This window comes from Eufriesea mexicana, unplaced genomic scaffold (assembly GCF_001483705.2).
Source record: "Eufriesea mexicana isolate 0111107269 unplaced genomic scaffold, ASM148370v2 scaffold1312, whole genome shotgun sequence".
In the NCBI taxonomy this organism is placed as follows: Eukaryota; Metazoa; Arthropoda; class Insecta; order Hymenoptera; family Apidae; genus Eufriesea; species Eufriesea mexicana.
Window position 1 is genome coordinate 1,689,381 of NW_016909446.1, and position 24,388 is coordinate 1,713,768.

The following is a 24,388-nucleotide window of genomic DNA, read 5'->3' on the forward strand; positions in this document are numbered from 1 at the left end:
TCGAAGAAACGTACAAATGGATCGAGGAACGGTACAGTAAAGTTCGTTCCATCTCTCCTGGCTCGTTCTCACAGAAACTTGACGAAGATGCGTGTAATGTAGATCTCGAGACATCGCTAGTATCGATATCGTTTGCCACTGCTTGAAGAGACGAGTAGAACACGGAGATCTTGCTTGCTGATTCTTGTCGGCGTCTTCTGTTTCCTAGCATTCGAACGAGAAGTAATCAGTGTAAAACGGTACCCGAGGTCCTTGCTAAACAGATAGCCGTTCGGTAATTGTTATTTTCCATGTATCATACGTGCGATATGTATAGACGTCATGTCGAGTGAGAAGAGGAGAACAGATGGAAAGATCGGATGAACGGTATTTGTGCTCTAAACGACTCAAATACCTTTAACACGTGCTCTGACTAGCGAGTATCGCGAGAGGAACGATAGAGTCCCGTGATCGAGGTAGAGAGGAAGAAATCGGTGGGAGCCACAGTGACGGGGTGCGAAAGCCAAGGGGCCGTGATATGTTCCCTTCGTCAGCGGCGATGCTGAAAAATCTGCAACAAAGTGCAATGACCTCGCCCTTTTTGATGGAGAACTTGCTCCAGAGCAAGGCGTCGCCCGGTGCCGATCTAACCAGTTTGACCTTGAACTGGGCGGCTAGTCTGGTAGCGAGGCAACGGGAACGGGAATGCGAGGCAAACTTGAGGATCTCCAGAGAGAAGGTGTCGCCGTCGAGCGCGAATCAAGATCAGCTGGATCAACGATCGTCGGTCGGTACACGTGGTACGGATCGAGGGAATCCGATGATCGACTGCAGAGACGAGCAAAGAGGATCGTCCGGGAGGATCGACCGACAGAACGATCGTATGCACATTCTGCAGGAGAAGGATGGCATGGAGAGGAGTCAGATCACGTACGTAGACGTTGACAACGAGAGAATCGACGGACACGTAATCGTAGATCGTCTCTGCGCGATGGAGAGGCTTTGTAACGAGAGGATCGAGAACCGATCGGGTTCGGCGGTGGATTCGTGCAACTCGAACGTCGACGAGGATCCGACCGGTATCGAGATGGACGGAGGACTTCAAGGCGAGAGGGAAAAGGACGAGGGAATTCTGAGCGGCGAACGCGTGACGGCATTACAGCCGGATGGCCAGTACGACCTTGGATGCAGAAACGTCATGCACACGTTCAATGAGATGACGATTCAAGGGGAGAGAGAGGTGGCGGTCAAGCGTGTCGTCGACAGGATAGGTGAGAGAACGACCTGCGGCGACGAGCAGTGCTTAGGACCCGCATGCAGGACCATCCAGAAGGAGAAGCCGCAGCTCAAGTTCAGCGTCAACGCTATACTCGGCGGCAATCATGACAGGCGACCGCATTCGGGTAATTGTTCTAACATGAGGTCTCGCGCGCGTTTATCGTTCGTGGTCAGTTCTACCTAGGTTTAAGGGGTAGTTTTAGTAATTCGCGATCGTTAGATGCGGTTCGAAAGTAGACAGCTTGGTCGGAGACGGCAAGGCTTTCCGACGAAATAATTTTCAATCGAATAGTGGACTATCGTTCAAAAGGGAATAAATTGTACGCAAGTAACTTTAAATCTTCGTTGCTCGATGATAATCTTTACGCGAGGTGGAGCGAACTAGCTGGTTACGATACTCTCGTTTCTAATTATGTTTCGCAGAGTCATCGGTCACAGCGATTAAGCTGAGTAGATAGGTTTCGGATTGACGAGCGTGTCAAAAGAATCTTATTCGTCCCCCGGCATTTAGAGTGTTGAAACAAAGCTCACCACAAATCAGTGTCGCTGGCAGACTTCTGTCGTCGGTCCCTAAATCTCATCCGCACACCCTCAAGACGAGTCGCAGCGTGCGTGCAGGGTGGAGCAGGACGTCAGCTGGTCCGCCACTTACCTTCACCCCAATATTAAGCCCTTACGATTGGTGCCTATAATATTAGACAAGCAGCAGTATCCAATGATGTATTACCTCGCCTCTTATCGCGTTTCCTTATTCACAGTAATTCCGTGAACGCCATCGCGAAATTGACCGGCCTATTATCGAACGACTCGATTTATAGCTTGACCGGGGTGTCATAATCGTTCCGTTTAAACGTCGCTATATCACCCGCTCATCTTTTCGCTTACCTCGCTAGCTTCGTCGACGATTACACTTCCGATTTTCGTTGCTTCTTATCCCGAAACCGTTCCTCCCTTCCGGGCGAAGAAAAGGGAAGACAAGGGTACCGGGAGAGGAAAACGAGAAAAATACATCACGTATCCGAACCACTTCGGTGTACATCAACCATACGATCTCTTGCATCCCCATCGTTCTTTTTTCCCTCCCACTGCTCCCTCCTCCCTTCCCTACCACTAACGAGTGATTGACACGAGTCGATAAAGTTCATGCACATACGATAAATACATAAACGGCGCGGAGCTCGGGAACGGGATAGAAACAGGTAGGGAATCGAAAAGAGAGAACGAGACGGACACAAAAGAGAGAAGCGAGAGACGGTTCATCAGAAGGGGGGACGGGAGGAAGGTAGATAGGTGGAGAGGCAAATGTTGCATTTAACATTGGCGGATTGTATGCATGCGCCGGTAGAAGAGGAGAACGCAACGTTGGCGAGATAGAGAAGAGTAGCCGGGGAAATTTGGTGCGCTCGAAATACGGGGTGGGGTTTCATGCATTTGTCGGATAGCGGATGCATTGACCGTGCCACGTGCATGTGTTACATCCCTTCCTTCCCTCCCACTCCCACCCCCTGCGACCCCCTGCCGACCCCCTTGCCTCTCTTGCGTGAATCCATCGCCTCCGATAGACCCTCCAGCATCCATGAGCTGTCCCTCTCCCCCGAAACCCCTCTTGATGCAACTCATCCCAACAGCCACCCTCTTCTCCCCTCTTCCCAACCCCTTCCGCCCCCTCTTCTGGTCCCAGTCCCCCCTACCCCCCGTAACCGGTGGTACTATCGTTCGGTCCGCTTGGTTTGTACGTCATGTCGAAATGTTGTGAAATAATTGCGCGAAAAAGTGATTGGCAACAAACTCGAAATTCATCGACGGACGCGAACGAATGCCGTGGCAACGTGGAGTTAGGGTGGTTGGGGGTAGCGGCGGGGCTCGCACGGTCTGGAGTGGATGGGCGTTTGACGGGAGAGCGACGTTAAATTTCGAATAGCATTTTCGCCAATCGTTGTGCGATTTACCAGGTCCTCGCACTCTTTCGCTCTCTTCTCGTTTTTCTCTCTTTCGGCGCTGCAACGCGCCGTAGTCCCGTCTCTCTTCGGGGTGCCACGCTTTCATTCGTCCCCCTGCTCTTCTCCACCACCTCCACCTCTTCCACCACCACCCCCGCCCTCCTCCATCGCCGCCTGTTTCTCGTTGTTGTTTGTCGCTATTATTGATATTTTTCGATATCGAGCGTGACACGACGGGGGGGACTCGTGTAGATGGATGGCGAAATGCGTGTACCTCGTAACGTTTTATTATTTTCCTTCCTTTTCATTTCCTTTTTCCCCGGCTCTCTGAAAATAACGCGTCGACGTTGCGAGAGGAATAGCTGTTAGGGGCCTTTGGATGGACGCGAGTCGCGTGCTTTTCAAATACCGCGAACAGCTTTCGACGCTCTCGATTCGGGAATCACGGCAGCGTTAACTGTTAATTTACCTTTCCGCCCGACCAATGGTCTGTGACTGTCATCGCGTGGAAAAACGCGGTTTAAATTCCCTCCACCTAGGCCACTGTCTGGAATCCATCGTGTCTTGAACTCTCGATCGAGTTAGCACGTCAGACGTAATAAGCCGTCATGGCACGTCAGCTCGCTAACCATGCGCTAAGGCAAACATCGTCCCTCTATTACCACGAACCACGAAACACGTCGTTTCCTGCCGTGCATAAATCGCCGAACTCCCCATTCACGGGGAAACCTGCAGCGGTGTCTACTTAATAATGCATCAAATGCCCTAATCCCAAAGAATAACCACCGATATGTTGTAGCTCGGTTGCGCGGTGGTTCGAGTCCGGGGTTAGAACGAAGGGAGGGTCCTTAAGCCAGGGCATTAAAAAGAATAGAGGGAAAAAAAAGAGCACAGCTCTACAACTGTAACAACAGTGCGCGAGCTGTTCTGGATATCCTCGACAGGCTTTGGAGATTTAATCTTCTCGATTCGAATCATCGCGGAGCAACGGAGACGGGATTGAATGGGACGGAGATAGTATTCGCGAAGGGAGTAGTTCGAAGGAGGTGGAGCAGCTTAAAAAACGATTCCCATTCAATGTTTCCGTTGGAGGTTAAGCCGTTATTAGTTGGCCAGGGCTTGCGATCCTGGCAGGCAGCTCCTCTTATTGGCTGGCTAGGAAAACAACGATAAAAGGCGATGAGTATTTTATGGGGTACACCGGCACAATAGGACGTCGTGTATGGGCCATTGTTAAAGCATTGTCTGGCTGGAACGCAAGGCAAACCTCTCTTTCTCCGTTCGATTCTGGCTTCTTGGTCGTCGTGAAACGTACGCGGGGACCGTGGCTCCATTATTTTATTATTTTCAAACACGTCGCCTTCTCTTCTCCTCTTCCCCCTTGTTTTCTTTTTTCCTTTTTTACTCCGTCAAATTGGGCGTGGCGATGACTGAAAAAAAAATATGTTACAAACACATTGGACCACCGACCCTCTTAGGCATACGTATAGATGATTCGAGTACACCTTTTCCGGGGTACGTTGCGGTTTATCGACTACTTGTTTATTTTTAATAGTGGGTCACGGTTCATACGGTAGACGAATTTTCCAGTAGCGTATTTTTCTCTAAAAGATAGAAATAGTCTCCAAAGATTACGTATCGCGATTGTCTATGGTTTGAAATATATACAAACCCTTCTCGCGTACCAAATATACGAGTATTTATACCGGAGGTGTTGAAGCGTGCGTCAACAAGAGGTTGGGCTTCGCCTGGAGCTGTTGAGGAGGGTTTAGTCGGGGGTGTCAGCTCGAATTATGCATCGCAAGGAGTACAACGACTCGAGCATTCTGTCGTGCGAAGGTCCGGGACCTTGGGCGTTTCAATGGGAATTCGACCATAAAAATCACGTTCTTATTAGCCTCGCGTTCAGTCAAACGTCTCAAATTGAACCGGTCTATCCGATCTGTCTATGCAAAATTTGTTCAAATTCGTACTCGTTCGAAAGAACATGCAAGCTTGCCAATGTTCGCTCGATGTTTTTCGCGCAACGAGTTCTTTATTCACCCATAAAATATTTCATACTTGTGCAGAGGATTTCCAACGACTGTCACCGGAAGCGATACCGGCGTTTCTGCAGAATTTACAAAATTCTGCGAATTACAACATAGCGAAACCGATCGCCAGACCGGCAGCTTATCATCCGTATCACAGGCCCAGTCATCAGCCGCCACAGCGTCATTTACCCCCAAATGCGCACCACACGTTGCAACAATTATTCTACAGAGGACCATACTTGACAGGTAAACGCTCTTGTCTTTTCCAATTCGCCGAAACGAATCTCGAAGAACGATCTCAAATTTTTACTACCATCCTTCGCGTCGTCGGGATTGTTCTCATAATTAATCCATCGCGGATATTCGTGAAAAATGGGGTAAAACGGACGGGGAGAACGCGGTGATACATCGTCGGTGAAAAAGTTCGCCGTTATTATATTTATTCTCGGGAAAAAGTTAATAAACAAGCTGGACGCGGGGCGGAAACATAATCTCGATGAACATTTAAAACCGAAACTTCCGCACATGGCGCCAAAGCGTATAAACGCGGGCACGTGCACGGGCACGGGTTTATCGAATATCTTGTTATAGGTAGGCTCGTATGGGACATGGAGTGCATATGAAGTGCAGTGAAAGCACTACCATATTATGTACATGCACCGCCACAAGCAAAATGCACGCATGCAACAAGTGCGTGCAAATATCATCGGCGCAGATAATACTGTCATGCTCAGCTTGGCAATATTGTACAGATACGATCTGGAGATTCAATTGCCCGTTCGTTATTAGATGACTTTGATTCAATTACTATCGAGGCCTGGCCTTTGATGTACGAGCAATAAATTTTCGCTATCGACATTTTTCCGAATGCTGATAGAGTGGTTTCCGCGCCAGCGGAAAAAGAAGCACGCGTCTATCTCGATACCAATCGGCACGTGTCTCCAAGTCGAATCTCCCAATTTTTCTACTCCGATTTTTTCGTGGCGGTAAAAATACACGGAAAACCGGTATAAAATATTCCGTGAAATATTATTTCGAGATTATCCAGCGGTGGTGTTTTATCGTCGGATGGAATCGCAGATGTAACGATTATACAAAATTTCAAGCGTGAACTCTGATTCCACATCGGATTGCAATTTAGTTACATAGTCTTATCGTTTAAATATCGTTCGAATATGTCGCGTTACCGGTTCATAGGATGATTTCATTGACCCTCGCAAAGCGGTCTTCCTCGATGTAAAAACATGCTTAATCGATAGTTGCCGGTTCCGGAACTGGAGGTCATCATCCCGGTGCCCCAGGTGGCGGGACAGCGTTTCCAGGTGCGATTCAAGGTGGGCTGGGCGATTTCACGAGCACTGGCCTGGTATTTCCATGGGCGACGAACGCTCGTGGAAAGCCACGTCGAGGAATGATGAGAAGGGCGGTTTTCTCGGACCTTCAAAGACGTGGCCTCGAGAAGAGGTTTCAGATACAGAAGTACATCAGCAAGCCGGACCGCAAGAAGCTGGCTGAGAAGCTCGGTCTGAAGGATTCCCAGGTAAGAAAGTATAGCGTTAACATCGTCGATACCGCGAATTAAAAGTATGTGACCATTTTTGAACGGTCGATCGAAATACCGAGAGAACCAGGCTCGTTAATAAGTCAGAACGCTGATCACGAACGACTTGGTGAGTAATAATGATTATACGAGATAATGGCATCAATTCTGCCATATTCAGGTAAACTTGCGTGTATTATGATGTGCATAGGCTTGTCATGATCAAGCGGTTGCCTTCGCAGCCACATGAATGGGTAACGCGATGCTTAATGCCGCGTTTAATGATCTTAATAGCGAACTAGTTTGCTAATCTAACTATCCAAGCGAATATTTCTTTGCTAGTCGATCTCACGACGAACAATCATAATCGACTCCTAAAGAGCTAATTTATTCGTAAAATTCGTATTTAATCGGCGAAATTGATATAACGATTTTCGAGTTGAAGCTCTATAAAATGTCTAGCTTTTTCTTTTTAACGAAGACAATTTGTAAATCGCGATACATATTCGCCGATGTCCTCGATGTCGTTAGGTCGGCATTTAATTAACGTGGCGAACTATGTCACTAGATTCTCGCTAATAGCCAAACGCATAATCAAGAAATTAATCCGTACGGAGAAGGAAGGAAGGAACGTTGCCGCAGAATATATGGTGCTTAATGACCTTATTAGGGCACTAATTGTCGCTTTAACGAAGTACGAAACCCTCTGTTCCCAACGGAGCATTTAATTCAGCAACGGAGCTGCACCCTCCCACCCTTCGCTCCATTCACCGAATTGATAGAGACTAATGCTCTGGTTTCGTCGAACGAACTCTCACGTGCCGACTACATCCACCTATAGCCGTTATGTGAACCTATAAACTTTACCATGTACACCCATAAACTTACAGAAATTCGACTACCGTGGAAACATAGAATTGAATGAATGAAAAATTGAAACGCGCGCCAACTTAACGAATTATTCGAACTCTTCACATTAACATTTCGATCTCACCCGTTATTTCCCATTAAACCTATTTCACACTTTTCCGAGTCATTAGCGGCAAAGTAATTAGAAAGCGATTCCAACAATCGTGCGGCGTTTATAGCGTCACCCTAATACAAGCATCGAAACAGCGATTCCTTCTTTTATGAACCCTATCGCCACTCTTATTGCTACCATAACACTGTTTAACACGAATTTTAATCGGAAATATCCATTGTAGCATGCATGTGAAGACCCTAAAATGCACCCTTAAAGAACATTTTAATATAATTTTGGAAATAAATTTCCTTGTTAATTAATTAATTAATAGTAATTACAGCGCGGAATGTTTGAATTATTGTCGAAGATAGTAATACTTTGTAATTAATTGCTATTTTTTGTACGATTAATTTATCAATTATATGAACGCATTAGATGAACAATATCATTGGGTATGTTCACGTATAATTTTTGTTCATATTTTACTTCTAATTTTACTCTTAATTAAATATTTTAACGAAAAATCATGCCAGTTATTATTACGAAATGCGGACCGCCATAAAATAAATATTAATAACAAACTAATCAGCCATCGAATTATGTACGACAATTGTATAGGAATGTTGCATACAGCTCCAGTTTTGTGATACAGTTATAAAAATTTATAAATCAATCACAGGAATAAAGTAATTTGATCATTTTTCATTGCTCGAATTAATTTATTCAAATGTATCAGGAGCACATAACCAGAGTTAGTAACCGATTTAAATAAAATCAGCGCCATCTATGTTTCTTTGCTGGAAGTTTGTGCTCCGGCTCCCTTAACGCCATTTATGATTTTTGGCTGGAAGCTTTTATTCCGATCAGCGCCATCTATGATTTTGGACCAAACGCTTCGAAAAGTAATAGGAACATAGAATGAGCAAGAAGGTCGTCTAAACCTCGTGACAAGGACAGATGTGCTGACATTTGGAAAATTAACAAATTACTCTATTTCTATGATTAATTTATGAACTTTTATAACTGCATCGCAAAGCTGAATCTTTGGGCAACATTCCAATGCAACTTTTACTCATAATTTGATGCTATTTAATTTGTTATTATTAATTACTTGACGGCGTCCGGCATTCTACAACAATGATCAGCACGATTGTCCGTGAAAATAATTAATTATGAACAAAACTAGAAGTAAAATATGAACAAAAATAATATGAAAATATACCCAAGGATATTGTTTTTATAATGTGTGCATGTAATTTATAAATTAATTGCACAGAAAATTATAATTAATGAAAAACCAATAATATTACCGACATCAGTTCGAACACTGCGGGGAATAATTATTCGTAATTAATTAATTAGGAAGAAATTGATATTGAAAGTTATATTAGAAAGTTCGTAAAGAACGCGGCTTTGCAATGCAATTATAAAAGTCCATAAATTAATCTTAGAAATTGAGTAATTCATTAATTTTCTAATGCCGAATGAAAATTTAAGAAACAGCAGTTAGCGCCACCTATGGTTTTACACTGGAACCTTGTGTTCCAGTTAAAACTTATGGATGACGCCACCAGAACATAAGTTTCCAATGTAAAATTATAGGTGGCGCCAATTGCTGTTTCTTAAATTTTCATTCGGCATTAGAAAATTAATGAATTACTCAATTTCTGAGATTAATTTATGGACTTTTGTAATTGCATTGCAAAGCCGTATCCTTTACGAACTTTCTAATATAACTTTCGATATTAATTTCTTCCTAATTAATTAATTACGAATAATTATTCCCCGGAGTATTCGAACTGATGTCAGTAATATTATAGATTTTTCATTAATTATAATTTTCTGTGCAATTAATTTATAAATTACTTGCACATAATATAAAAACAATATCCTTGAGTATATACTCATATTATTTTTGTTCGTATTTTACTTCTAGTTTTGTTCATAATTAATTATTTTGACGGACAATCGTGCCAACCATTGTTGTAAAATGCTGGAGACGCCGTCAAGTAATTAATAATAACAAATTAAATAGCACCAAATTATGAGCAAAAGTTGCATAAGAATGTTGCCCAAACATCCAGCTTTGCGATGCAGTTATAAAAGTTCATAAATTAATCGTAGAAATCGAGTAATTTGTTAATTTTCCTCGGGCCAGCACCTCTGTCCTTTTCTAATCACTTGCTGTCTTTGTCACGAGGTTTAAATGATCTCCTTGCTCATTCTATATTCCTATTACTTTTTGAAGCGTTGGGTCCAAAATTATAGATGGCTCTGATCGAAGATCTAAGTAACTTGAATCGGATTGGTTCGTTCAAATTGGTTACTAACTCTGGTTATATGCTCATGATAAATTCGAATAAATTAATTCGGGCAATGAAAAATGATCAAATTACTTTATTTCTGTGATTAATTTATAAACTTTCATAATTGTAGTACAATTGCATATTGAGTTTATTAACAAGATTCTTATTATATATCATATTTTGCTGCATATTTCAGACAATATTTCTTTTTTAATCCTTTGCTACTTTTATAATAGCGTAAAAAGATATACAATATATCCTTTAGATATACAAAAGATATACAAAGCAATTATACGTAAACAGTATTTACTATTAATTTTAACAGTTCATTTTCAGTAATAATAGCTTTATTAATAATTAATGTAGTATTGATTGTTTAGGATTTGGACGGTATAAAAATCGCAAAAGCTGGTTAACCCAATGAATAAATAACATCTTTGTAAATTCAAGAATATTGTTTATTTTGTTCTCTGTAAAGAATGCATTATACTTCTTTTTTTCGTAGACTCTTTCATAGCTATGACACTGTCGAGGCTAGAACAGCGAGCTATGACTGCGTGGCGGTAAAACACTGTGTACACGTTAGCAACAAATACTTTTTTGATCTAATCGTATTGAAAACTGTTTCGGCAATTTTATTCCACGATGTTCTCTTCAGAAAAGCCTACAAAATACGACACGGTGTAGGAAATTCGTGACAGATAAAGAACTTTCTATAAAAATGCAAGAATACTGTTTGACGACTTATTTTAAAATTTTGGTGACCAATTATAATTATACACATTGGACAGCGTAATTAAGCATTCTTGTTCCAACAAAGGATCGAGCTATCAGTTTTACATACATTCCTTGTAAATCAATTTTTCTTTCTTATTTCTAAGCGATTACTCAACGCCAAGTTAACGCGGGATTCGTCAAAACGAAACGAATAACGAAAGTCGCGAAGAAGCAAAAGACCAAGTACATTGGTGTACGATTTATTTTGATAGAAGTGGCAGAAGAAGTAGAAACAAAGCGATCAGCGACTTACGCGGTTCTCCACTATCCGAACCTAATCTGAAAACAGCGAAGTTTAAAGTTCCATGAGACGATCATGGACGGAGGTGATCACGCGAGGTATCATCGCGTCGCGTCGTCGGTGTACATAGGAGAAAGAGCCGTGGCGTAGGTGCACATGGTGCTAGAAGCATATAATACCCCCGGTTTGGGGTTAATCGGGCGATGCCAGTTCATTAGCTGCACACGTATACCTACACGTTGGATCGTGTGCAGCACACCGACGCCGCGTCGCCGTCGCTAGCAGGCTGGGTCCGCTGTGGCGACGCTAATGAAACTAAACGATGCCCAGAAAATGGCACTGTAAGTTAGTTTCATTTGATTTCATGAGTGTAGTTTGCCGATCCACTCGAATACCCGGGGATGCGTGCGGCGATGTTTTCGCTAATTTTGTTTCCTAACCGCCATCTTCAATTCTGTCGACGTAGAATCCGCTTCCCGGCGCCATGATATTATTTCCACGATCGTCGCTTCATCGTGGAAAGTTTATTACAAACGGGGCAGCTCCGGTTGCCGATTCTCCGCTTTGTAAATGCAACTTGTTCCTGTACATTTGACGTTGCTCGTCGTACCGAAGCTGTTTGTTCCCTCTGAACGGAAATTTGACTTTCGTCGCGCTACGGAGTTCATTGACCTATTTGCGCTTCAGTGCAATTTAAGTTAACCCTGGTGAAATTGGGTCGAATTGGACCGCGGATTGGGTACCGTTGGTACGTCCATTGCTGCGTAAAGAGAATCCGTATCAGCGTGACTCTGTAATATGTATAATAACTTCGGAATTTGGTATGTGCGACGATAACGTTCAGATAGTAACATCATGCGATAGCGCGTGACAAAAACGTAATGACGATAAGGGTAATTAAAAGTCTGTTATCGGAGTAGCGTTTGCAAAAATGTAACGTAAGAAACTCGAACGGGTTGGCTCGATTATGGTAATCAATCGTAATTTTTGCGTCTTCTCGCCTATTACGGAAGAAGGGAATAAAAAGAGGGCCGCGATCTTCTGGTCGTTCCTATTAACCGGTTGTAATTAAGCTCCTCTATTCAAACCAGTTTCGCTTGATCAGCTGAAAAAATATGTCCGGTTTCCTTCACATTCGCCGATCTTTTATCACCCGAAAGATGTTCCCTTTATATATGCCGCATAGCGACGTTAGGACGATACATTTCGCATAGCCACGAGCATATGGCCGTATGTAGATGAGGCGCAAATAAGGGTAAGAGATAACCATTGGTTAGCAAAAGGCCGAATAGAGAGAGATGAGGTTGGGTGTAGAAGAAAGAGGACGCAGAAGGAGAGAAAGGGCACGGAAGGATATATTCTCATGTATAATTCACACCTCGAGCGCCATGCCTCCACTGCCATTGGTTGAAGCCCACTCTGGCCGTGGTTTTACGAGAAAATCTAAGGACCACGCATACACGTGCAGAGAAATTTGTTCACGCACAAGAGAGACACGTATACGTACACGTGCAAGAGCCAACCGGTACTCTGCAGTCGGAGTAAATTGACGGTTCTTGCGAATCCGCATACAAAGAGTTCCTCTCTCTTTCCTCGTTTTCTTTACGTTCGTCTGCTTCTCCTTCTTTCTCTTCTCCTTTTCCTTTTCTAGTTGGCAGTGGAACAATTGGTTCTACCACCATGGGAGTTCAAGAAGCTCTCTTCTTTTACGAGTACCGGCTCCCGCATATCGAACGCGATTTCACGAGCTGTCGTAATAAAACGGTTAAAGGAATGAAAAGTCATCGGTCAGCAGAACCCCTCTGACAGTTTTGTTTATCGAGGAAATCGGTTGCATCGATACCACGCGGTAACGTTTTCTTTCGATCAAGAGAAAGGAGATACAAGTTAGGTATATACTTACTTTCGAAGGTTATAAGGAATTTTAGATAATTCGAGTTAGAAATGTGAAATTTCCCCTTGTTAACGATCAGACGTATGTTAGCCGTTAATGTTTCTATCGGCACGTAGCAGACTGAACGGCAGGAAAGAAAGAACAATATCCAAGTTGCTGGAGTGGGTATGTTGAGTGTTGTGCGATTTGAGGAGCATGCCTGTGCGCACTTGGCTGCTATCTAATATCACGGTTCACCACACGAACACTCATAAAAGCGATTATTGTCCGATGATGGCTTTCTCTTCCCTCTGGAGTTCCTCTTTTCTGTTTCTCTTAATAATGCTCAGCTGTGAACGCCAGATGCCGAATTTCGTGATTTCTTCTAACGAGGTACTTCTCTAACGACAGTTCTTTAAATAATTTATTAATTATCAATTAAATCCGAACGAAATTTATCCTCGATTAAAGCTGAAACGCCGTTCGCTGAAACGTGATATATTAGAAAGAAGAAAAGAACCGCAGAGGTTTCTTCAAAACGTTATATCTATAAACAATTAAACATAACTCGAAGAAAATGGAGCTTCGGAAAGAGACAAGTAAGAGTCAAAAAATCCCGTTGTACGCTTCTTTTCGGATTAAGTTTCTTTATCGTATTTGTAATCATATCGGTTTTATGAATCTTTCGTGAGATTTAATTAAAGACTTGCGGTGTACGGGTGGATGATAATAATAAAGCTTTTCCAAGGGGTAGTCTGTACTTTGAGGAGCGGCGAGGGGAAAGGAGGGATGAGAATAGAGAGAAGAGAAGGCAAGGTGCCGTTTCACTCAGGTTCGAGTCTTCACTACAGTTTATAACGAGGGTGGGTTTAAGAGGGACGTCGAGGGTTAAAGGGGGATGACTAAAGTAATTAGTGATGGTGAGGCGAACTCACCCTTCTCTTCGGCCGTACCCGCGTCTTTGTTCCTCTCGATTCCTTTAACGACGGGAAAACGTCCATCTATCGCGTGGCTTTTTATAGAAAAATTAAATACTTAAGAACTTACCTCCCACCACTTCTTCGCGTTTTCATATACCACGTCAATCTTAATTCGCCGTTTCTGCATTTTTGCGGACGAGGGTGACTTAATTCTTGTATCTTAAGCTCGTTCTTACCTAGAAAGAAATCTCGAACGTTATACCGCAAGTACCTGCGAATAACATTGCAATTAATCTCCAAACGAATGAACCAATTAATCTTCGCCCACTTGTCGCATAACAACGATCCAGTATCATCGTATCTCAAACATTCGATTAATTTTATCGCGTAATCGCAAATGAAGGACAACTCGAGATAATATCAGAGGTATCAGGTATCCTCTGTCTCGAAGACTGCCATTTTCTATACATTTTCTCCCTCGATGGACTAATTAAAATGCAGTGTTATCCAATTTTATTAACCTACTGTTCATCGTTCGAGTGGAATTGCGATGCCGAAATTTGTCAAATCCATCATAGAGTAATGGGTAAAAGAGTTTCGATGTCGTGACGAAGAGGGAGCCTGTTGGTACAGCATCACGTCAAAACCGTCCGTATCGCCCCTGGGCAGGATTCATCAACGCGTCGGCCTTAAATTAACCGGAATTAAGAGCAGCCAGCCACTTTTGTGCTCAAGACGTTTCCGTCGGACGGGCGGAAGCGCAGGAAGAAGTAAAGAAAGGGACCGGAGGGCTTGTTATCTTTTTAATAATCAAAACCGACAGCACCGTGACGGTTCTTCTTCCTTACAAGGCACCATGCCTGTCAGAGTCACGTAGCCGGTATTAATTCGCGATGTAACCATTGGGTAATTATTAATCGCGACGATACGCCTTCGTGGTCTTGATTTTATCACGAATATTCGAAATCGAACCGCGAGCGGCGTACTTCGAAGTTTCATCGGGAACTCGACGTTGTTAATCCGTTTCGTTGAGCGAACAATCGCGAGGACGACGGAGATGATGGAAAGCTGAGAACATCGCGTTAATTCAAGATTTCAGAGCGGACAACGCCTTCTGCGAAATCGCGGGGAGTGCTAAATTAAAACGCACCCTCCGTTCTTCGATCTTTTCCATTTCTTTATCTCCAAAATGAGAGGGCTACTACTCCGATGATCGAGACGTCTTGAAGATTTAGCGAATTATAAAGGTCGCGCGAAGAATGGCTCGCATTCGGTGCTGCTGACAGCCTATTTAGTCTTCACGGAAAGAAGTTCCTCCTTCCGTGCCTTTAGCCTTCCATTTTAAATTTGATTAAAAACGATAGTCCCTTGTCGATATTGTTCTACTTTCTCGAATTGCTCGTCACGGATCTCCTTATTTTTGTAAAGATTATATTCGAGCTGGCTCGTGGTATGATATTTCGAAACAAGATTATAGGGATACATAGGTATCCGAAGGCTGGAAGGAAAGAGTAAATTACCAAAGTATTTTTCTCAAATGTATTCATTGCGCTTCACGATATTTAGCGCTTTTATTCGACACGTCCTAAGAACGTCGATAAATGCTCATAAAATTAGTATTACCGACACATTTTATTTAATAAGATTAAAATTAAATTCTCATGGCATGAAACTTTGCTAGGAGAGCTTTTAAGGGTTAAAAATGAATTAGTTCTTGCATAAGTATGCTTACGTCTCGATACTCGACGGGATCCACGAGCAAAAGGGAGGCAGCTTGCTCTTTCCCATGAAACTGACACTGACACGTTAGATAGATCGACCATTAGGCTTGCATTTCAGCCGAATATAGAGTTTCCCGGATTCCGTCGGTCAAATCAATTTGTAGCCATTAGGACAGCCTCTGGATCGAGTTTACTTTGAACAACCTTTCCCTAGAACAATCGGTCACTGTTCTCTGTTGGAGGACCATCCTACTATTTACCCAGTAGTCAATCTTCTACCCCGATCAGAAAACGTTACACGATCTCGGTCGTTTGTCTCTGCGCTTCCCCAATCGATGAAGAACATTCTACGTAGCTATCTAATTCGTTTCGTTACTTTATAAAATTAAATCACGCCAGCTATCTATCAGAACATATTTGATACGAGATTCTTTAAATCACCTTTCAGTTTTGAGAACGTTGATGATGATTCCGAAGAGAGTAAGTGTTTAATCAGGGTATCGGCATGTGACAGATTCAGAAATCGCAATGGACCATTAAACGAGATTCTCTCTGTTCCACTTTCTCATATTTTGCGAAACGTGGTTGATCTTTTCCTCGCGCGTTTCCGGATGGGATGAAAGTTGAGCGAGACACAGCGGAAGTTGGTCATAACGTTACCCTAAACTTGCAGCGGTACAATCTGCGTTGGATATTAAAAACAAAGGCCGCCTCTTACAGGGCATAACATGAATATAACGTCGTGCAATATCTTACAGCTTAAGCTGTTCGGCTTAGCCCGCGGACCTTCATGCATTATGGATTTTACTTTGAGAAAGCGCCGCTACCCCGACGCCAGACGAACTAAGAAACCATGAATATACAATACCCCGGTATGCATATAGATTCATCCTTTTGTGAATCAACTTTAATCACTTTCCACCGAGCCACGATGTCCGCCTCGCGACCGATAAGCCGAAGATCGAACAGAATTTCGATAGACTCTCTCGCTTCTCACCGTTCCTTCTTGATACCGTTGGTTCTTATATAATAATTCCTATGGAATAATTCGATCGCCTTTGATTGTTCTTTGATGTTAAAGTATAAAAAAATTCATCCATATAAGGATAAAAAAATTAACGAAAATGTTGACACGCTGTTTTAGTACCTTATTAGTCTCCTGACCGATACAGAGATACCTTGGTAATCGATCGAGATTCTAGAGTAAGTAGAATAGTGTAGTATTCTGCGAACTGCTTCCATCGCGTTAAAAGTATCTGCAAAATATCAGGTCGATCGTTTGATCCTCCCTGTCACATATCCTTTAAATCGGGCTTCAAACATCTTCACATGTCACGATTGAATGCGTTTGGTATCGCTGGCACGACATTTCGCCCGGAAATATCACTTCCCATTCGTGCCAGGTTGTAGCCACTCACAGCTGTAACGCGTTATACCATTGGCACGCAGACGAATTCCAAATTCGCAGCTCGTGCCCCAAGTAAAAGCCGCCACGGTCGACATTGATTCCCAGATACGTTCCCTTTTGCAACCCCTTTCCATGAAAATTGCCAGATCATGTCCATAAAATCTGGCAACCTCCCAATATAAATAGAAAGACTCTCCATCTCACCGATAATTAAATTATCTTGTATATAGAAAATGAGAGATTTACCTTCTTTCATTAACGTAATCATCTATTAAATGGCGAATAATACCACGGGATATTTATACAGTTTTCTTTCAAAAAGTTACGCAATTAATAATACCGAAAAAGAAAGATGAAAGAATATTGTTTCGTCTCATTTTTATAACCTTCGTAGCTCACGACAAATATGTTGAAAAATATTTAAAAAAATACACATGTAAGGGAATAAAAGTACAACGCGCTTTATTACACAGCCGCAGCGAGAGGGTTAAAAACCTATGACGTCTAATTGTTTAATCGCCACGTTTCCTAAGAATTATTATTATGATTGCGCGCGCGAAGAAAAAGGACTAATTAAACGAGGCATAGATTCAAGGATAAACGAATTAACACTATCGTTTATCAGCGGGTGGCGAGCTCAATTAAAGCATCACCGATGGAACGTGGTCCGCCGATAAATCCGGAGGGCCGATTCCCTCCCCTCCATTAAGTGCCGACTTCCTTTCCATACATCAGCCAACCCTTCGGCCGCAGAATCGCGCCCCGGCAGCTTTGTGCCGTACCTCTTCCTCCTCTTTTTCTCCTTTTTTCTACGTTTCACCCACTCGTCCCTCCGCTGACCGCACCGACCCCCTACCCCCGAAAAAAAGAGGAGTCTCGTCCGGCACCCTGTTCGTGCCCGCTTCTCGCCCCTTTTCTCCGCCTCTGTGCCCTTCGATCTTCTCGCCCCACCGCCGCGAAACGACCTGGAAGCGCGACCAAGTTGGAGGGAGTGGTGCACTCTCCCTCTGGTGCACGCGATTAGAGAGAGAGAACCTGCTACCCTCCAATGAAGAGCGAGAGAGAGGGAGAGAGAGAAAGAGAGAGAAAGAGAGAAAGAAGGAGGAAGGCGATCGGGGCTGTGAGTCGAAAGGAGAACGAAGAAGAAGAACGAGAAGGAAAGAACGATGCACAGGGTGAGGCTATCGAGAGGGGTATAGATAGAGGAGGACAGAGTGACGAGGGGAGAAGAGATTATACACAGAAGGAGTATCGAGAAAGAGGGGAAGAAAAGAGGGGCGGATAGGAGGAAGACAGGGTGGCGAGCAAGAGGATCGTGGAGCGAGCGAGACTGAGGGGTAGTTCTGAGGCCGACGTCATAATCGATCGTCTTTTATTAAACTGCGCCAGATGGCGCCACCACCACGTACGGAACTACCTTTCGTACCCTGTATATATATGTATATATACACACACCACACGCGCGCGTTCACACACACACACACACACATAGCCACTTACATACATAATATAATATATATGTATATACATATATACAGATACATACATACATACATAGAGATACATAGGTATACACATACATATATGTGTGTATATATATATGCATATAGATATAGATGTGCGTATATACGCAGGACAGAGGGGGGTGAATCGTAGGGAGATAAAGAGGGTGCCAGAACTAGGGGGTGGCCATGGTCCTGGAGGTGGGGGCAAAAGCTTGGGGTGGGCAGAGGCGGAAGTAAGGGCGGTCGCGTGGGCGCAAGGAAGGGAGTCGAACAGAGGAGAACTTTCAGGCAACGGCGGAGGGAACGAGTTAGAGGGTGGTTGGCGAAAGGAGAGACCGGCAGGCTGACTGCAGCCAATCGTTTAACGATTACCCACTCTATAGAACGCGTTTCGGATGTCGCCGTTATGCCCGATCCTTTCGTACGAGCTGATCCTTAGCGCGGCCCGTGTGAAACATTTCCGGCTTCTTTTTTAATAGCGATCCCCAGGCTAGAGTTATTCTCCTTATAGATTCTCGCGACGGTCTCGGACCGCGGATATGATTTAATGGAGGAGAAGGAGAAACCGGGGAGAAACTTTATGGCGATCTTGGCACCACGGATCGCGTTGCTTCCTTGGCTCGTGCTATCGACATGTTTAATCGAGACGGGGATGGTTAAGGATTTAGAGGGATGAATGAAAGGAACGCATGAGTGTGTGGCTACAGCCAATAAGTTAACGATCAAACGCGGTTCGGAGAGAGAATGGCGAGGGTGAACTGAAACGCGGTTGGTCAAGCGATTGGTGTAATTATCGCATCGAACGTGGCTATTTCAATGATCATTGATTATGATTTGAATTATCGCAGTTTTGTTATTGAAATAACAATTACGAGCATTAATAGTAACGACAATCATTAAAATTGGATACACCGATTGTCAAAGTTATCGAGATAGGGCAGGATAATTATCTCCGGTAGAGCGGGATTTATAAAAATGATCAAAAGCTAGGGCGTAGCGCGATACGTGGATACAACAAATGAAAAGCGTGAACAACGAAATGATTCAACCTTTCCGAAAAGCCTCGCGTCTTTCACACCGAACGGAGAACCGCTTTGTTACTTTTGTTATACAGTTCCCGAACCTGTCTGCCGCTGACGGGACAATCAATCACCGTCGCCACTTGCAAAACGTAAAACGAAAAGAAGAAGAAGGATCGCTGGAAGGGGAGTGCGGAAGTACAAATCCCTTGATTTCCCTGGAATGCATTCCACAATTTCCGGTCGCTGAAACTCGCACAAATCTCGATCGTTTCCTCTTCGTTCTGATATCATATACACGCAATTAATGCGGGATAAGTATTCTGTTTTCTTCACGATCTTTCCTAAAAATATTCGATATAATTTTTTTCGATCGATTTAAAACTCGTTATAAAACTAAATAGTAGTAGATAAAAATTAAAACAAACCGGAAAATGTTTCAAATATCGTTTATTACAAGATGAAGTAGTGTGTTTAGAATTTGAAATGTTCGAATGAGTTTCTTTTATATGTATGTATGTATATATATACATACGCCGAAACGATCCCCTCCGGTTTTGATTTTCGAGCATCCTCGGATGGAGTGTTCACCCCTAAGCGAGCAACGTCTTGAGCTTGATATTAACCCTCCTCTAATCTCTTTCGTTCGCCAGAAGCATCGGATTTCGAGGGATTTTTGCCTTTTAAACGGCTGAACACTCGAGCGTTTATTTTATCCGCTTGTCCGATTTCCCGGATTTACACTTCCCTGCGAAAAAAAAGGCAATTCCATCAACGTGTATATTTTCTGAATATGGACGAAGATTTAATTTAAATGGACAACGAAGTATCAATTATAAATCATTTAATTAATCGAGCTGAAAATGGAACTACGTGAAAGCGAAATTTTTAAACAAAATTTTTATACATCGTATCGAAACGTCACTGTCAGTGAACGAAATAAAAATTTGTTACCTTCAAATTATCCACCAAGTATTCTGTAAATCACATTTTTCCTGTTGACAAACCGCGTCGAGAGTGCAATTACATAGGGATCGTGCAATGGCATTTTTACAACAAAGATGGGTCAGCTGCCGTATTGCGAATACAACGCTGGTTTACCCTACTACGAAAGAGCGTATTAACGTGTCGAATCGTTAGGGTTCTCCATCGTGTCAAACGCACACACCTCAACAAATGAAAATACGAAAACAATTTGGGTAAATTAATCTCTAGCAGATCCATGTAATTTTCCCGCCTACACTGTATATATACGTTTAATCTGTCACCTCTACCTCGTGTTTCCGTCAAATTCTTTTTATCTTCTACGTTTTATATAATCTCAACTTCACATTTGATTACTTCGATTATCCTATTTTTTGTTTAATAATAAATTTCTTCAAATAGTAACCTGCAACAATAGATTAATTAGCTTCTATTCTCAAGTTGAAAGAACCTATTGTTTTTATTTTGTCAATACTTACCAAAGTATAGGTTACGTTGCAGTTACTGCATCTATATAAAATTCTTGCACAAAAATCCCTAGAATAACGTCCTTGCCTGTGAGTATACACGTGATTGATATCCAATCTAGAAGTGATCGATTGCAAGCACAGGCGAAACTATCGGAATGAGCTCGTTACCAACATAAAATCTACTATTAGTATAAACTTCACCTGCGTTTCAACTATGAAAAAAAAAGACTATTGAAAAAAATGTTGAAAAAACAAAAAATAACAAGAAAGGCGTATTGACGCATCAAGTTCGTTCGCATTTCAACATGTCAGGTGCACGCAACACGTTCGTGAACGAAGTTCCATAAAATGTTCGACGAGATATTAAAGAATAATAAACTTTTTTATCAATTTCTCGCCCTCCCTTCCTCCCTAGCTCCGGGGCCAAGCAGTATTAATAATAACGCAGTGGATGTCACGCGCAGATAACGTTGTTGAACAGATTTCGAAAGTTGTTAATACCGTGTAAAGTCATACGTAGTATAGTATCATGTGAAATAACGATTATAAATTACGGGAATGTTGACGACAACGAGTTTTCATAATCAGTACAATGAAATCGCTACGATAAAATTAATTATAAAATTAATTTGCGTACCTTTCAAAATTTGTATTGTTTTAATTTTAAAATATCGTTGAAACTTGGTTTAGAAGCTAATTCATCATTATGCATGCCTCACAAAAAAATGTTTACAATACTTTTGAATATATCTACATACGTTTGTACTATTTTTAGTATTTAGATTTCGAATAACCTCGAATGATTATATATTCTTTAAATCATCGTCATATACATGTATAATTTTTTAATTTTTTTAACGATTCTGAGAAATCTGCTTAAATCTTCTTCATAAATCGTTCGGTAGCTTTTAATGACTTAGTGATTTTTCTTCCACTTTTAACAGCGTAATCTCGAATGACGTCTAAAGTTAATAGTCGTTCCAACATCATTTCATTTACTTTACATGAGATATATATCTCACAAAATCAAAATTTCAATCAAATCCAACTATCAAAACATACTGGAAAATTGAAACGAAAATTTCTGTACACAATCTCTTCGAGAAGGAGGAGAGATGAAAGTTGTGGAGTCGATTTTATACACGGTTCAACGCCTTGTTGGCAAGCCCTAAAGGCAAATCGAAGAGAACCTTCAAGGTCCGGCAAAGTGTCAAATGCATCCACATACCAAACTCAGAAACACCTATACACAGGGTGCCGACCAATGAAAATTCGAAAAGCAGTTTAGGTAAATCAATCCGCGGTCCGGGGTCAACGCTTCGACGTGGCTTAAGGCTATAATAAAGTGGCGAACAGGAACAGGCTGGAGAAATGAAGGGTGGCGCGAAGGAGAGGTAAAGCTGGCTGGAAAAGGGATGGGAAGGGTAAGGGTGCGGAAAATTTTCAGAGTTCATGTGCGTTTGACGTTGGTCTGTTCAACGGTTCAGTAATACAAGGTCTTTAATATATGAAAATGACGCCGCGCCCTCTTTTGATACTCATTTCAAAGGTTAACGCGTGAACGTTTATAAAAGTAGAAAGAAGTGTTAGTATATACATATACATATGTGATGGCTCGATGATTGTTTACGAATTTAAATGGTTTTGGGGAGTCATTTTAAATAAATGTAGTATTTAGATTAACAGAATAGGAAATATTTCATTTTTCAGTCTAATTTTTATTTAGTGCTCGTTGAATATCGAGGGATAGCGAGTATTAAAACTTCGATACAATTGAAATAAATTCCTTTCTATTTCATAAAAAAATGTATTGAATATATTTATTAAATTAATTATGGATAACCTTTCCATTAATGTAATTTTAAAATAATTATACAGTTTACTAAAATTATCTCTACTGATTCAATACTATTCGATCAATCATCAATCACATTTTCTGTCATTCAAATGTTATATCACTACTCAGATTATATTATTATCCAAGGTGAACATATTTCGAATTATTGCTTACAGGTAAAAATTTGGTTTCAAAATCGACGAATGAAGTGGAGAAATAGTAAAGAGAGGGAACTATTAGCAACCGGTGGTTCTCGTGAGCAAACATTACCGAACAAGAACAATCCGAATCCTGATTTAAGCGATGCTGATGGTGACAAACCGAGGATGGACTTGAGCGATGTGAGTCCTTTGACGAGTCCTCAACGACCAGAAGAACAAACAGAGAATGAAGAAGATGAAGAGATCAATGTCACGTGATGAAATTCTAGCAAAAATCCTGATGAGAACGTGTTCGTTTGATGGAACGCAGCCCTGGCTCACGACTCAGGATTCATAAGGAACAATTAGCAGGCGGCAAACGGAAGCGGATGGAAAAATCATCCGATGAAATTCAAACGAAATTTCATTCCCGCCTACATTGTAATCAAAATGTGTCTGTTCGTTGGAATAATGATGGTTCATTATAGATTTGGGATTTGCAGGAGATTTCTATAAAGTTTGACCTAAGGTTATAATTAAACTTAAAAATGTTAATCAAGCGAGGTCATGACACTATGATATATAATTATTTGGTATTTCAGAAAAGATAAAAAACTTGTAATTAAAATGGCAGAATAACTGTGAATATTTGATATGCCAATAAATATATAAAAAGAAATACGTGAAACATTATAAAAAAAATTTGAATTATATTTGGTATAATCTGTGGTTAAAAAAGTGACCTTGATCGATCGAAATAATATTGAATATGAGTCCCGTAAAATAGTTCTGGTGCAACTATTGTGAAACTGGATAGATTCTCCTGTGCATATCCTGATATCTAGAGCTTTCAAATGATTCCCGATCTTTCGACTGTGACACAATGTTTGTATTTAGCAATTGCAACGATATTACCTTTTTTAGTGGTGAAACTCATCTTTATGTAGATGTAATTTCACTTTTCGCAATCTATCACACCATCTTCCAATTACTGGACGATGTAAAACAACTTAAAATATGCGGTACAATGAAAATCATAACAAAATATGATTAAATAATTTTTAAAAAATAAATGATTTAAACTTTAAAAAACTTTAAAATTAAAAATATCATTTTTACCTTAGTTTAAATATAAACAAAAGTATGTTGATTAAATGGTATTTGTGTTAATTTTCGAATTAGCTAAATAATTAAAATTAATTTTTTATATATATCGTATATTGTTTATTAAAAATTACTTTCCATGGATTTATATCTCGATTTTATCGATTCATCGAAATTATCAAGTTACAATGATTTCTAGGAAACTGTACAATAAAAGTCATGAATCAATGAGTGAACAATCGTAAAATTAAATATCAATAAGTTTTTGCGACAGTCGTTGTATACATGTTCCATCATACCGTGTTTAATTCGAAAAAGTGGATCTTATAGCATACATAAATTAAATCTA

At 41.6% G+C, this 24,388-nt stretch overlaps 1 protein-coding gene and 1 long non-coding RNA gene across 2 annotated transcripts; one reads left to right on the top strand and one right to left on the bottom strand.

Annotated features, from left to right (window-relative positions):
- The first annotated feature begins 517 nt into the window (after positions 1-517).
- Dbx (homeobox protein Dbx) lies at positions 518-23,363 on the top strand. The gene is made up of 4 exons (XM_017900660.1): positions 518-1,382; positions 5,267-5,476; positions 6,490-6,770; positions 22,972-23,363. The coding sequence occupies exons 1-4, from the start codon at positions 518-520 to the stop codon at positions 23,212-23,214; spliced, it is 1,599 nt and encodes a 532-aa protein (XP_017756149.1). The 3' UTR covers positions 23,215-23,363.
- Positions 19,983-21,054, bottom strand: LOC108547937 (uncharacterized). Its single transcript, XR_001890236.1, has 3 exons — positions 20,968-21,054; positions 20,459-20,894; positions 19,983-20,252 (listed from the first exon to the last, which is right to left on the bottom strand). It is a non-coding gene; the product is annotated as an uncharacterized LOC108547937 (long non-coding RNA).
- Positions 23,364-24,388: the final 1,025 nt, after the last annotated feature.